At 39.2% G+C, this 15,671-nt stretch overlaps 1 protein-coding gene across 8 annotated transcripts in view; it reads right to left on the bottom strand.

The window, feature by feature from the left end:
* The window catches only part of Cdkal1 (CDKAL1 threonylcarbamoyladenosine tRNA methylthiotransferase), a 627,362-nt gene that overhangs the window by 100,257 nt on the left and 511,434 nt on the right, over positions 1-15,671 (bottom strand). For 7 of the 8 annotated variants that reach the window (XM_021260567.2, XM_021260565.2, XM_021260566.2 and 4 more), the window contains one exon: positions 12,539-12,601. In XM_021260567.2, the coding sequence (XP_021116226.1) occupies positions 12,539-12,601 (63 nt within the window). Of the gene's footprint in view, positions 1-12,528; positions 12,602-15,671 lie in introns of those variants that run through there. The other variant, XM_087181225.1, reaches the window with a different exon arrangement.

Raw genomic sequence — 15,671 nt, 5'->3', positions numbered from 1 at the left:
TTAAAAATATGGTCAGTATTCATTATATTTCTTGGTCATTTCAATTCTAACCCTGCAGACATTAAAAGAAAGGCAGGTTTGAAAATCATTCCTTATTCCATTTCATTGTGGATGGTATTTTCTTTTTCATCGATTGATCAAAATTTTCCCAGATGAAATGTGTAACACACGTGCAACTAACATTGCTGGAATAAAAATAAGACACATAGTTAAACATGGATTTCAGATAAACATTGAATTTTAGATAAATAATGAACTTCTGAATTTTGACAAATTTCAATTTCAGAAAAATGAAAGAGCATTTTTTGTGTTATATATGAGATATACTTACACTAAAAAAATATTCATCATTTATCTGAAATTCAAATTTGACTAGGTGTCTTGTATTTGCTAACTCCGGCAGCCCAGAATGGGTCTGGCCTAACACTTTCTGTGGGCTGCATGTCAGCCAGGCTGTTATCCATGCGGGGATGGGAAAAGTTCTTCAGTGGTGGTGCACACTGTGAGGGAGACACAGAAGAAAATGGGTGATGGGGCAGGTGTGTATCAAGACCTGGACACCATTAAGAAAGAAGAGATTGGTGCCAGCAGTGATGACAGAGGACAAGCAGGCAGTGGTGACCGGTGGGAGGAGGATGTGAGCAGGCCCGGATGTGGACCCCACCTGGGGTTGTGGTCCAATGCAGCTCTTCTTTGTCCCATTGCTAGTTTCCTCTTTATGACAGTGAACTTCAGAGGCAGTAAATGACCAACAATAGTGGAAACTGAGCCACTTTCAGGCTTGAGAAATAATTTGAAAATACAGGAACTGCCATATTTACGCAGATCTTTGGATTATTTTTTTAAATTAGTACCTTTATACTGTAGGTTTGCAAAAGATTAGACTGCCACCTTTGATTTCCTCTATTACTGATGTTCGGAGAAGTGCTTTGGTGGAGAGGTAGAGGTGATATTCTAATCATGCCTTCATAATCTTGCTCAAAAACCCTACAGACAATGAATTACTGGCCCATGGAAAAACTTTCAATTGACTCTTCTTTATAAACAGAACTTTTGGAATTGTTTTGGGTGGCTCAGAATTTGTACTGAAGGTTGGTCATCAACCTAGCTGGTGTCCTGATCAACAGAACAGGGCAGCCTTCCACCTGGTTTTAACCTATCCTGCCCTGTCTCCAGGTACTGGGACTCTAGACAATTCTCTCTTCAACTTAGTGTTTGAGGCTCAATTAGCCCATTTCTCTGGCTTTGAATCCCCTGCAGTTTGGGTCCTAAGGAATGGCAATCCTTCAGCTGGGACCACTTGTTGCCAATCTAACATCCTTGTCCCCCATGATGAGGGAGCAGGGAGGAAAGCAAATTGGACTGGTTCTGTTAGCAGCTGGGCATATAGCCTCATGCCCAGCTGAAATCATGTTTCCTTTGCTCCAGGCTGATAGTGAATGAATTGGGTTGGGGAACTCATCTACTCTGTCTCTCATTGCTAATGTTAGGGTTTAGATCCAAAATGGTCCTCAAAGCCTCGTATGATAACTGGGCTGTGGTGGCTTATAGCTGACTTGCTGTTAGGAGGTGAGGTCTGGTTCGAAGAGGTGGATCACTATGGGCGTGACCTGGAAGGGTTTGTCTCCCCTCCCTTCCTGGCTCCCCTCTTGATTCTCTGCTTCCAGGTTGCTATGCCAGGAGCACCTTTCCTTTGCCAGACCTATCTACCATACCTTCCCACCCCTGGAGCCCCCCAACTCTGGACTAAAAATTTGAGCCAAAATAAACCTCTCCTAAATTGTGCTCTTTTATTTTTTTTAATTTAATTTTTTTTTTTGGTACTGGGGATCGAACTTAGGACCTTGCGCTTGTGAGGCAGGTGGTGAAACTCTAAGTTGCAAGTGTTGGGTATTGTATCCAAGTGATGGGAAAGTGACTAAGATACCTTTTCGTGTATTTAGGCTTTGATGGGGGGCGGGGGAGAAAGAGAGAGAGGAGGCAAGAAGGCTCACTTTGACACTGAAAGTTGTGTTTGTCAATCTGCCTCTTATTAGAGAACCTGACACTGGATTTTCAACTATTTGTATCAAAGAGATCATAAGCATGGGCTTCAGAGTGAGACTGTGCTGTAACTTACCAACTGTATAACCTTGAGCACTTAACCTCTCTGTGCCTAAATTTACTCTTATATAACATGAGGAAGAACAGGAGTGCTCGTTTTACAGAGTTGGTATAAAGGTTAAATGAGTTCCATGTATATGAAAAGCTTTGAGAAAATTGCTAGTTGCAGGGTGGGCTTTCTCTTTTCTTTTCTTTCTTTATGCAGTACTGGGGATTGAACCTAGAGGCTTTCCACTGATTTCCAGTCAGTTTTTTTATTCTTTGAGATAGGATCTCGCTAAATTGCCCATGTTAGGCTCGAACTTACTATCCTCCTGCCTCAGCCTCCCAAAGTGCTGGGATTGCAGACATGCACCACTACACACAAATATATGGTATGCTTTAAATGATTGCTTTATTAAATCACCATCAAATCCTAAAGGTCTGCTCAGATTTCTTTCTCACTGTCAGTCCTCACGGTGAGAGAGCAGAATTCTGGCATGTATAGATTCCTGGATAGATCATTTTAACAGCATAAAATCTTTGCTGTTTGTACATATATTCACACTACCCATCCTTGCAGCTACTATAACAGAATACACTAAACCAACATATATAAAGTCTAATTTTTAAAACAATGCTACGTTAAAAGGAAAAAAATACACTGGTACAATATTAAAGTTAGAATCAAGAAACATGGTCTACTACCCAACCTAAGCCACAGCTAGCTGATGAGAATTAAAATGAGGAAAATGTCTTTGGATCAGACTGGCAGAGATCAGGAAGCAAGGAGTGGCTTAGAGATGCCCTCTGCTGAAGGAAGAAACAGCAGAGCCATGTCTTCATCTCTAGCAATGGTCACAAGGCCCTCCTTGAGAAGGAAGGTGTGTTAGGAACTGAAGGCACTGATTTTACATCAGAAGAGCTCCTCAGTGTGTCTTCACTTTGAGGCTGATTATTCACAGGGTTGTGAAGTGGAGCTGAGAAAACGGATTTAGTATTTCCTGAAGTATTTACTTCCCTGTATTCCAAGGCCATAACCCGAACATGGTTTTTGAATGAGGATGTGTGTCAATAAAATAAGGAAACTCAATCAATTAGACATTTATCCAATTGTTCTTGATATTTAGCAACATCCCTAAAATTACTTTTAAAATATTTTTTATCTGCCAAAGATGGGAAATAGAGTTAAGTGCACAAATGGCTTTAGGCAATCTGCTGCAGAGAACTGTTTCAAGTATGGCATAAACATGCCAAATCAGTATCTTGTTTCTTTATCTGCATGTGCCATAAAAATCTGGCTATTGTAGAGTGCTGGATCCTTTAAAAACTGAATTTGCTATTCCCAGACTGAAGATAGCTCAAAGCTCACCAGGGCCAGCAGGCAAGACTCCAGATTCACATCTCCTTCTCTAGAACAACTCAAAGCACTCTGTGAATCATATCCACAGGATGATGAAACCTTGACAATCCTGAGGCTGCCTCAGGATGCAATCAGATGGCCACTATTCTTCACTCATTCTTCACACAGACGGAACGGGGTGAAATCATTAGACAGATCTGATTAATGGAGAAATGTAAACCAATCAATTATTTCTTAAACAAAACTGCCCCCTTTTGCTTATGAGGTATAAAAAAGGTATTTATGAAACTTGATGTCATAGAGACGCTTAAGGAAGAAAGGCTGGTAGTATAACCTGAGGGTTTTGATGTCGATTTTTTTCTGTATGTTTCTGCCCAAAGTGGCAGAAAATATTATATTACATTTGATTATATACAATTTCATTTTAATTATGAGACAAGAATCCCAGATGTACTTGTATTAGCAATTCTTTAGGCAGTCTTAGGAAGTGTGGATTACTGAAATCCATACCCATCTTTTTTGCATATTTAATTCTACAATTAAAATTAATTTACTGATATATTACTTATAATTATTCTACTTGTTATATCTAGAGCAGGTTTTCCTTAAGATAAAAATATAATAATTATCAAAGACTTTAATATTTTGACTGGATCTAATTATAAATGAGTAATTTGGTGCAATACTGGTTCTATTTCTTCCTCTTTTCTGCTCACACACATCTGTCGTCCACTACCTGAGTACCCACAAATGTTCAACCACGCTTCTACTATTTTTTATCCAATAATTCTCCATAGCAATACTTCATTTATCCAAATCTTATTAAGAACAACCAGCTGTTCCTAAGAGTTCTCAAGATAAGTACAATTTGTTCCTAAAATACCAATGTTTTCAAACAGGATATATACATCTCTACTATTTTTAAACAGAACATCTGTTTCTGGATGTAAATTAATCCCAATTATTTTACCCTGGGACTACTAAAATGTATTGGGAGATTTGGGTTTTGGGAGTCTAAATTAAGTGGGCTTGGGCAGCTGCACTTTGAGAATTCCTTTGTTAATGACCTGCAGGTTTTACAGCCTGGTCTTGCTTTCATTTGGTTTGCTGTCACTTCTTGCTGGAAGCTCTGAATTCTTGAAGCAATAACTACCTTCTTTTTAACTGCTGTTGGAGTTGAAAACCAGCCACCTCTGTTTGTTAAACCTGATTTAACAAAAGAATGGACTGTTGGTGGATGAGGGACTGAAGGAGTAATGGGAGGGAGGGTTAAACAGTCATTTGAACAGTCTGGTCCAGTTCATTTTCTCGCAAAGTCTAAGCTGTGTTTTAGATTGTCCAGATTGCTGCACAAAACATTGCTAGCTGAGTAAAACACTTACGTTTGTTTTCTTTCTACTCATGGGCAAACTTATCAAGTGGGTCCACCATAGATGTTGTTTATGCATAATAATTTGTTTACAGTTCAACTGACATGTGTATGCATATAGAAAAATTATTAGCATAATTGTAGTCACTTAAAGAAAAGCCCACTTCTCCAACATGGGGCTATACAGCAATGTTTCTTTTCAACCAATTTATGTATATATTATTAATATACATAATATACTAAAAAACCCAAGAAGTTCCCTTCATAAAATACAGAAATTATAATAGTGACAAGTTGTTAAAGACTCATTTTGAATAGTAGAGTAGATATTAATTTACTTAGATTAACTGTGTTTAGGAACTTACTCAACTTTGCAGAAGTTAAAACCTGTGATAGTCCTAAACAGAATCTTCTAACTTTTTTCTTCCAAACACTTTCATATTTTATGATAAGTTTTTACATTGGCAGATTATAAGCATCTGTTATTAGAAACCTAGACTCCTCCCCTGCCCAAACACATAACTCACAAAATCTAACTAGAAAAAAATAAAGAGATACATCTTTCATGTGCCTAATAATATTTTCTTTAGGACAAGGACACACCACACATGATAATTTGCCTGGCTTTAATAAAAAAGTTCTAATTATAGCTTACTCTAATTTAACTGTGACTTATCCAAAGGGTGAACTCAAACTCAGGCTGACATTCTATGACCTAGAAGGTCTCTGGCCTCGTAACCTTTCCTGGTAGTCAGTGGGTGTGTTTTCAGAAAATATAAGCTATGTTTATTATTTGTTTATTAAAATAACAGAATTGCATACAAGAAAATCAGATTACCAGCTATTGTGGATTATCTTTATAATGTTCCCTTTTATTAGGGCAGATCAATAGAACTTAACTTTACTGCCCCCAGTGCCAAGGAGGTGAGCCTTGTGGGCCGCCATACCTCTGCCCCCAACCCCAAGGAGCAGAGCCACCCCCAGCGCTGAGGAGGTGAGCCTTCCAGGCCACTGTACCACTACCCCCAGCGCCCAGGAGGTGAGCCCACCAGTAACACCCCCCCCACCTCGAAATGAGAAGACAAGTAAACAAGTCTCAAAACCAGACTTCCAGATCACCTACAGCAGCCCCAAAGGGAAATGAGATGGAACAATCTGATACTCAACCACCTGGATTCCCTGAACTGGCAACAAAAGAGGATCTGGAAAAAATGAAATCAGAAATAATTTCTCAGATAACAGCAGAGATTGTGCCCATAGTGCAAGAATAATTCATAAATCTAAAGAGGACACAGATAAAAATATAGAGGAGCTGAGGAATATGATGGAATCCCAACATAACAAATGGAATCCATAAAACAGATGCCAACAGATTTCTAGGAGATTAAAAACTCCACTGAAAGTTTATGCAGCAGAATGAGCCAATGTGAGGACAGAATTCAGATATAGAAGATAAGATTGCAATTAGTGACCAGGAAAAGAAAATTTTCTTTAAAATAGTAAAGGACCATGAGAAATCAATCCAGCAGCTGCTAGACGATCCAAAGAAGATTAGTATAAGACTGATTGGAGTCAATGAAGAAACAGGAGACAGTGCAAATGACATAAAAAAACTGTTCAGAGAAGTGATGGCAGAAAACTTCCCAAGCAGGGGAAAAAAACTTGACATACAGATAAGTGAGGCATATAGGACTCCAACTAGCCTTGATCAAAAACAATCTACACATAGGCATATAATAGTTAAGATTCCAGAAACCCAACAGAAGAACAAAATTCTACAAGCAGTTAGAGAAAAGAAACAAATCACATACAAAGGAAAGCCCATCAAAATCATGGCAGACTTCTCAATGAAAACCCTCAAGGCAAGAAGAGCTTGGAGTGATGTATTCCAAGCCCTACAGGAAAACAGCTCCAACCCAGATTGATGTACCCTGCAAAACTATCTCTCAAAATTGATGGAGAAATAAGATACTTTCATGACAAAATGTACCTTAGGAACTTCATGAATAGCAAACTGGCACACCAAAGAATTTTAGACAATATCCTAGGAACAGACATTGAGGATCACAACCCCAGGAAGCACAGCAGAATGAATCCATTGGGTAGGACAAGAAATTAAATGCAAAGGGGGAGGATCCAACAAAAAGAAAAAGTCATGACAATGCTAAGTCAATACGTATCAGTTATAACCATCAATATTAATGGTCTCAATTTACCAATCAAAAGAAACAGACTGATATCAGGAGTTGGGGCCTTTGGGAGGTAATTAGTTATGAAGGTAAAGCCCCTGTGAATGGGACTAGTGCCCTTATAAGAAAAGGAAGAAATACAAGAGCCTCCCTTTCTCCTCTCACATGCAACAAGGAGGAGGTGGCTGTCCCCAGGCAGGAAAAGAGCCCTCACCAGGAACTGAATCTGCCAGCACTTTGGCCTTAGACTTCCTGGGCTTCACAACTGTGAGAAATAGATGTCTGCTGCTGACCAAGACAGACAAAGGTTTGTGGGGCTCCAATGAGCCTCCTCTTGATGCGGTTTCACCTGCTACATGTGAGTGACAAGGTTTCTGAGAGCATGTAACCTGTCAAACGTCCCACCTCCCAGAAGGGTTCTCCTAGTGGTTTCTGCCACATGTCTCTCTAGTCTCCTGTCTTTATTTTTTATTTTTATTTTTGGTACCGGGGATAGAACTCGGTAGTCTCCTGTGTCATTGACTAGTTCTTTACACTTCCCTTTGTGTGTGTGCGTGGGGGGGTGGGTGTGGGTGTGGTTTCCATCTCTCTTACTCTTTGTCCTTTCTGCACATCTGACCCATGCCCACTGGGAGCTGATAACTCCCAAATCATTGTTTTCAGCCCAGACATCTTTCCTGAGGCTCAGCTTAGTCAATATCTCTCATCCAGCACCCCACAGACATCCCACACCTACCACATCCTGACTAAATACTATTTTCTCCTCCTCTCCCAGCTCAAGTCTAAGAGAATAGAATCACTCTCCATCTGTGGCCTGGGGCAGCTTGTGTTGTTAGCCTCAATTCTTTTCCTTTCCCTGAATCCACACTGTTGCTATGGTCTTACCCCATTACTTAACTTGGGCTGGCCACAGGACTTACATTTGCTGGAAGCTCAATATGCCAAGTACACTATTGGGTATACATTTTCAGGGATCAACAAGGAGGCCAATGTGAGAGAATTAGTAACATGAAGTTAAAATATCTGTCCTCATTCCTTGATGGTGGATCAGATCAGTAGTCTCATTTGGCAGATGGGCTCTTAGACCTCCTCTTTTTCCTGTGGCCATAGTGAAGGGGTTGTTATCAAAAGAGGTGATGGGGGCCAGGGATTTAGCTCAATGGTTCTGCTGCCTACCTCTCAAGCGCAAGGTCTGTAGTTCACTCCCCGGTACCAAAAAAACCCCCACAAAAAACAAAAAAACAAAAAACAAAACCAAAAGAGGTGATGGATGAATCACCAGGAAAGGTTAGGTGCCACAGCCCATAGGGGAAAGTGATCCTGAACAAGACAGGCCTCCCTGTGAAGCAGCTGGGGAAAGCTAGAAGCCTTGGCCTCTAGGAAACATTCACATATCGCCATGGGCCTTCTCACAGGCTGCCCACTGGATCACTGTGTAATTATTGTATTTAGTGCTTAAACGTGTGGATTCTGAAGGCACATATCATGGGTTTAGGTTCAGCTCTGCCAATGATCTTGGGACCTTGGGCCAACTTAATTTCTCTGTGACATAGACTGACATAGTCAGACCACCACAGGGACAGAAGACAAATTCTTGGGCCTTTAACCTCTTACTCATTAAAATCATGATTTGTGATTTCTTCTATGGTAGTCAGGGACTTTTAAAGTAGTTTTAAAACAAAGCAAGCCAAACAAACAAATACCAGACTCTTCATTTGGGCCTACAGATGCTCATTAGGTAACTAAAAGCAAAACAAAGCTTAACCTTCATTTTTTGTCTGCCTCTTTTGTTACCTTAAAACTTCAGGTCAGATCCCTGCTCAGCTCTACTTATAGGTATCTTAATAATTTTAGGGAGTGTCTGTCTAAAAGTTAGCAGAACAAGATTGATTAGCCTTAAATTTACATAACCTATCTCATGCCCCTTCAAGACTGAAGACACCAAGATAAGAAATTTACAGGGACATCCAACCATGAGCGCCCAGAAGTCTCCAGTCATTGCCCTATGCTTATCTCCATTTTGGATGCCAGCAGAGCCTCCTCAGGCCTGAGACTGCCCAAGCAGACAGTCATCTCCTGGAGACCAAGTCCCCCTCAAACACTAAGGATCTCTCTAGAGCCATCTTGCAAAACCAGAACGGAGATGGTGATCAACTAGACCCTGGCCCAGCTAACCCATAAAGGCTGGTCATGATCTTTGGTTAGCAGGCCAGCCTGAACCTCTTCATCAGACCTGTGCCCCCATCAGTTCCTCAAGGTGAAATCACTTTTCTATTTTTTTCTTCCTAACTCTGTCTAATAAATTTACCTATGCCTCAAAAACAAAACAAAACAAACAAACAAAAAACAACAGAACTTAGCTTTGGTCAAGTCTCTTTGTATAAGTCTTTTTAATTTTTTAAAAATTATAAGAATTCCTGCAAACAACTTTTTAAAAATTTGCATGGAACTGGAGACAAAGTCCCAAGTGAAATTCTTCCACTCTCAAGCAACAGTTCTCAGTGTGATAAATAAGATATTTCCTAAGACTCATTTTGGGTACACCCGTTGCTTGGAGCTTTGCTTTTTGGAACAGCATTTAAGAGAAAATCCCAACTGACCATTTACAACCTGAACAATGCCTTCAGGGTATGATTTAAAAATGCACCTGGCCTTCCTCAAACAACACGTTAGTTTAACCTGGTGACTTTCCTGTGTCTGGGGTCAGGCAGGAGCAACCTTTGTTGGGGGGAGGAAAGAAGAGTAAATATAACTGACTCACTGAGAACAAAACAGTTGTACTAACTACCCTTTGTAATTACAACTGTTTTAACAGGTTCTAGTAGGCAAGGCTATCATTTAAGTGACCACTATAATTTGGGATGAAATCCCAGTAAATTATGCCAACTTTAGAACAGGAGTTTCATTTCTGCGTTTGCTCAGCATAAAGAACCCACTGAAATGCTGAGTGTTCCTTCTTTGGCATAAATGTAGGTCAAGAGGAAAATTAGCACTAAAAAGAATTTAGCCACAGAAGAAAAGAATATAAGAACATTTATTTGAAGGAAAAAGCCATAGCTTATTTTACTTTTACATCTTTTTATTATGGAAAATTTCAATCATATATAAAAATATACAGAGAATGAACCCCACAAATCCATCACTCAGTTTCCATAATCACCAACACATGCTCCATCTTACTTTACTATACCCTCTGTACTCCCCTCTGAATTTTTTTGAATGAAAAACCCAGACAGCTGATATTTTATGTGAACTTTCATTTATAATATGTGTATATTTTTCTAAAGTTCACTCCAGAAATCTCATTGAACATGAGCTGTTTAAACCAATTTTAACCGCATTTTGTAAAGCTTTTTACACCAAGACCTATCTGCCTAGAAAACTAATTTGCTTGAGTATAACTGGGTGATTAAAATGACAAAGTAACTTGAAACATAACCCTACTATTATTTTATATATAGGGGGAAAAGCAGCATTCTAAGATCAAGAAAACAGTGTCTGTCACTTTATCCCTATGGTTCTAATCTTTGTGTACATTCCAATCAACAAGAGACAAAGCTGAAAGTAATATGGTTAGATTTGGATGCAAATCTAAGGGTCCAGAAGGTGCCTAGAATGAAAGTTTCCCCTTTCATTCACTACACATATGCAGAATAAAACAGAAAGCCAACGGACCAAACCCTAGGAGCTTCAAAAATTACTCATCAAGCAGTCTAGCTATTTACAATAATTTATTACCCATCTTAAAGCAAAGATCAAAAGGAACTCCATCTAGCATTTACATTCAATTCTTCATTGCCTGATGACTAATTTGTAGGGGAATAAAATCTTCACAAGAGAAGCCAAAGTAATCTGAAGTGACTTTGATACAATGCCATGAGGATGTGAAGAGGAAGCTGGTAGGAGGTGCAAATGACTAGGTTCCATTAAGAGCTCTAATAAAAGAATAATGGAATTTCCCTTGACTGTGAATTTTAAAATTTGCTAGAAGGGGGCAAAATTTAGACAAGCTAGGCAAAACCTTTGATTTGTCATAGCTTTTCGTTGTTGTTAAATGTTAGCTTTAGCCACCATTGCACTTACGTTAATTAAATTGCTTCATCTAAAAAAAGTGCAACATTCCCATTGGAAATCTGGCCAATCTCATTCCTTTTCCTGTGTGTTACTTATCAGCCGGCACCTTCCCTCAGCATTATGAGACATTACTGGCTCTCTCAAACTCTTAATTCCTCTGTTCTGCAAAGTGAGTGATTTAGCATGAAAAACTAACTTGAAATAATTTTTAGTACAGCATTTCATCACAAACAGCATAAAGATCACATGGAGAATAAATACATCTTTTACAATCTTTTGGTGCTTCAGTCAATTGGTTATTTGAGAAACACTAGAAACTACTCAAATTCCTTAACTTCCATGAACAACTAGCACCCTCCCCTCCCCGAATCCAGACATCTCTGTATTCTCAGTTGAGGAAAGTAGTTTTCGCACTCGTTATTTTGGCTAGTTAAAAAATCCCCAACACATGTCTGCCTGTAAATTCATAGATAAAGATTTAAGTTTATATTAGCATTTCAACTGTGCAAATTTTTTGTTTGCTTCTGAAATCACCTCAAATTAACAGATTTATTGGAACCCTACATGGCATAGAAGTTTTACACAAATCTCAGAAATCTTGAAGTCTATTTTCCCATGAAGATGTGGAAATGTTAAGTATTTCTTAAAAATGGCTCCAAATGTGTTTATTATAGAAGTCTTACAATATATGGTGAAATACTTATAAGTGAAGATATGCCTGAGAATTCTTCAAATATAGGTGGTGGACAATGTAAGGTATAAAATGAAACAAGAATAGTTATGTTTTTATAAAGTAGTGGAATGGGTGCATAGGCGCCATTATACTCGGTCTTCTGTTCAGTAAAATCCTTGCTAGTTAATATTTCAGATACAATGCTATGCACTGTTTTTTGTAAGGATTATTTATTCACCAAAATAACTATCAGAGCAAGAAAATCAAGATTTGTAGTCAACATTTCAAACGCCTTTACCAATCCAAAAGCCTAGTTTACTAATTAGTGTTTGAAAAGAGAAAACAAAACTAATCCAAACCAATAACTTCAACAACAACAAATCACTCCCAAGTCTGTCTTCTTAGTTTTTGAGCTTTCACTGACAATATGTAACATTTTTGGGGGGAGGTACTGGGGATAGAACATATGGACTCACACATACTAGGCAAGTGCTCTGCCACTGAGCTATAACTCCAGCCCCCTGAAACTAGATTTTAATGTTAATAAAATATAACCACTTTAGTTAAATACAAATTTTCTATTTTCAAGAGTTGAAAAATTAAAATTGAAACGTGTCGGTAAATGTACTTCAAAATCATTATATATTGGTTAAAACTACTACACATACAGGAAGACATTAGTCTAGAAGGCATTAACTAAATACTAGTCCTAGAAGGTTTCATAATGAAAACACTAATTATCATCAAAAACTGTAAGACTCAAGATATGAATAAAATATTTCTCTTACCTTGTGATCATAAGGATTGTAAGAATGAAATACCCGAGACAGATCTTTTGTCCTTTGCTTTTTCTGTGAAAGAAAAACACAAACATCTGAGTTGATAGCTGGTATGTAACCAAAAACTACAGTGAATGTCAAAATTTAAAAATTAATTACAATAAAAGACACATTGTCATTAATCCCCGTCAAAATACTCCCTTTCATTCCTAACACACTTATGATCAAACACAGGCATGATTAAAAAACAAACAAACACAGTGAATGCTGCTATTTAAGCACCATCCAACAGAAAGACAGGATTGTAAAAATATGAGTGTGTCTTCACCAACACTATTCACTCAATCTGGCACTATGTGGCTTTTGGCTCTTCACCAAAGACAAAATGACCCTAAAGGTAAATGTTTTGAATCAATTCAGGACAGCACAACTAAAGACACTCAGGAAAGAGGACTTCCAGAAGTGCTTCAGAAAGTGGTGAGAACGATGGGATAAGTGTGTTCACAGCAAGGAAGAGTAGACTGGTACCTCAGTTCATAAATGCTTTTGCTTGCAAACAATTTGGTTTACAAACAGAAGCGTTTGGCAAAATTTTGTTTTTGCTTGTAAACTCTGCATCAGGTAACAAACAGGACTGCAGCCACATTTCCCACACAACCACAAATGTGGGCATCTTTTCCAAAATCATAGAACAAATTAAGTTCATGAACTGATATACCACTGTTTCGTTTTTTTTTTTGTACCAGGGATCAAACTCGGGACCTTGCGGTTGTGAGGCAGGCAGTGAAACCACTGAGATAAATCGCCGGCCCAGTACTACTGTGCTTTGAGGGGGATTAATGGCAATGTGGCTTTTACTGTAATAAGTTTTTTAAAAGTAGACGTTCACTGACTTTTTGTATATCTACCTACAGAAAGATATTATTTAGTGATTCTTCCTTTGTGTGGACTAAAAGCATGCTTGGGTGCAAACAAAAACCAAAGTCACTTGGCAGTTATGCAGGTCATTGTCATGGAACAGCCAGACTACCTCTTCCTAGAAGGTTGCATAATGAAATCTAAGTAGTATCAAAGACTCAGTTTCAAAATACATAGCTCAGACACTAAAATGAAGAGAAAATAATGAAAAGAAAGAGAACTCAGTATACATTTACAGTGCTTTCAATGTCACTGTTATACCAGTTGCTGTTACTCAGAGCTGGCACTGACATGCATGTATTTACCCCAGCCCTTCAGGCTACTGGGCACAGCTGGCTTGAGCCTGCAGTTAGGACACCTTTGTTCTGTCACTGCTACATCCCTGTGTGCCTTGCATGATGTGTTTTACACACAGTAGGCGCCCACTAAATACTGGCTGAATTAATGGCTTGTTTTCCATCCATTGTGGTCTGTCCCTTCCCCATTACCACTATGAACAATTTGGTGTATGATTCCAAATCTTCTAGGAACACACATGGAAAGAAAGGCATTATTCTGAGACAAATGAGAAGTGCCTGACTCTCCTGGCTTTTGTCCTATGACAGGAGGGGCACTGTTTGGCCTAAGGCTCTCACGCCCTCATCCCCACTTCTTTTGCTCACACTCAGTCTCCCACCCGAGGATGGACTAGGACAGCTTGCCTTGGTGTCCTTCTAGGTTGCTTCATGGTTGCTCTCTCGGCTACTCTGACAGAAGGTGTGGCTCAGCTATAGCTGTGCACACCTCCGCACTCCTGCTACTCTAGAAGCTGCCACTTCTTTGAAGGAACATTGGGAAAATAACCCCTAATGGGTCAGAGATCAGAGAGAGATCCAGGCCCATTATTAACACCCCCAATCTCCCCAAGCCCTAATAAGCTGTGATGAACACTTAGCCCTCTTCAATATTCCCTGGTTTCAGCCCTGCCACTTTTCATAAAGACACAACAGTTTTCAATAAACAGCTGGCTTCACTCTGATACTTTTGTTTGAACCACTGCTGCTGTAATAGCTAGGGCTATCTTGGACACCTTGAACCTGCATGGACCAATCACAGGCCTGCACTTGGATCAGTCAAGCAGGCCTGAATCTGAACCAATGACAGGCCTACACATGGACCAATCACTGGCCTGTAGCAGCTACATAAGCAGGACTACTGTTGCATGTCATGGGTTGGTCTAGGAGGGCTCCCTCTGGTATACTGACACTCTTGTGCTGCCGCATCAGATCCTGTTAGACTAAAGATTCGCTCCAATGGTCCAGCAAATCTGCTCATGATATAGTTCCCAGGTAGCATGGGCTCAGAAGATTCTCTAAATCTACTCGGGATTCTTATCCTGAGTAGTGTGGACAGAGCAGTTGCTTTAAAAGAAAGATCAATAAATACTAGGAGCTATTACCCTTGAAGAGCTCCAGTGACCAACAGCCAACGAAGATCAGGAATAGAAAGCAGCAACCATGAGAGCTGACTGATGGCATGTAGCATAAGCCAGTGTCAAACTGCAGACATGACCAATACATCCAGCATTAACTGGTGTCCACCAGTGGTATCAGGGCTGCTAGCAGCGCTGCGTATTGCTGATTCCCAAGTTCGGTCTGAATCAAGGAAAGGCACCCTCAACTTATGGGTGGCGATTCTATATACACTGTTTAGAAATTTACTTTTTTCTACTTCATACTTTATCCTTACCAAACTTCATGCTTCTGTAAACAGATCTGCAAGCCCTCACGAAGAGTTTTCAAATCTAAAAACTTTAGAAATTCAAGCTTTTTCTGCAATTCATTTTGACTTTTTAATATAATAATAGTCTTTTGCACAAACATTCTTATCAGCGGGAGAGTTTGCACTGCTTTAAAAAATAAATTCTGGAAGTATAGGTGCAAGGTAAAATAGTGTGCATGCTTACTACCTTGAAAGATGGACACTATACAATTCCACTTTGCCCTCTCAACCCAGAGGGAACAGAAGAAGGAACTGCAGCTTAAGCTGTAAATTCTTAGGAATTTTTCTCTTCCATTTAAAGGTTAGAACATTTCTAAATTTACAGAACAGATGAAACATTCTTAGAACAGATAAAGAATATTTTCTCAGCTGCTGATTATAGAATTTATTTATTATAATTATTTCTTGTCCAACACAGAATTAGCCCAGTACTTCATCTTAAAATTCTGTCACGCAAGTGGCC

This window comes from Heterocephalus glaber, unplaced genomic scaffold (assembly GCF_053883595.1).
Source record: "Heterocephalus glaber isolate CG9 unplaced genomic scaffold, H.glaber_assembly_v1.0 deba00001472, whole genome shotgun sequence".
NCBI classification, from domain to species: Eukaryota; Metazoa; Chordata; class Mammalia; order Rodentia; family Bathyergidae; genus Heterocephalus; species Heterocephalus glaber.
This window is presented reverse-complemented; position numbering and strand designations above follow the sequence as displayed.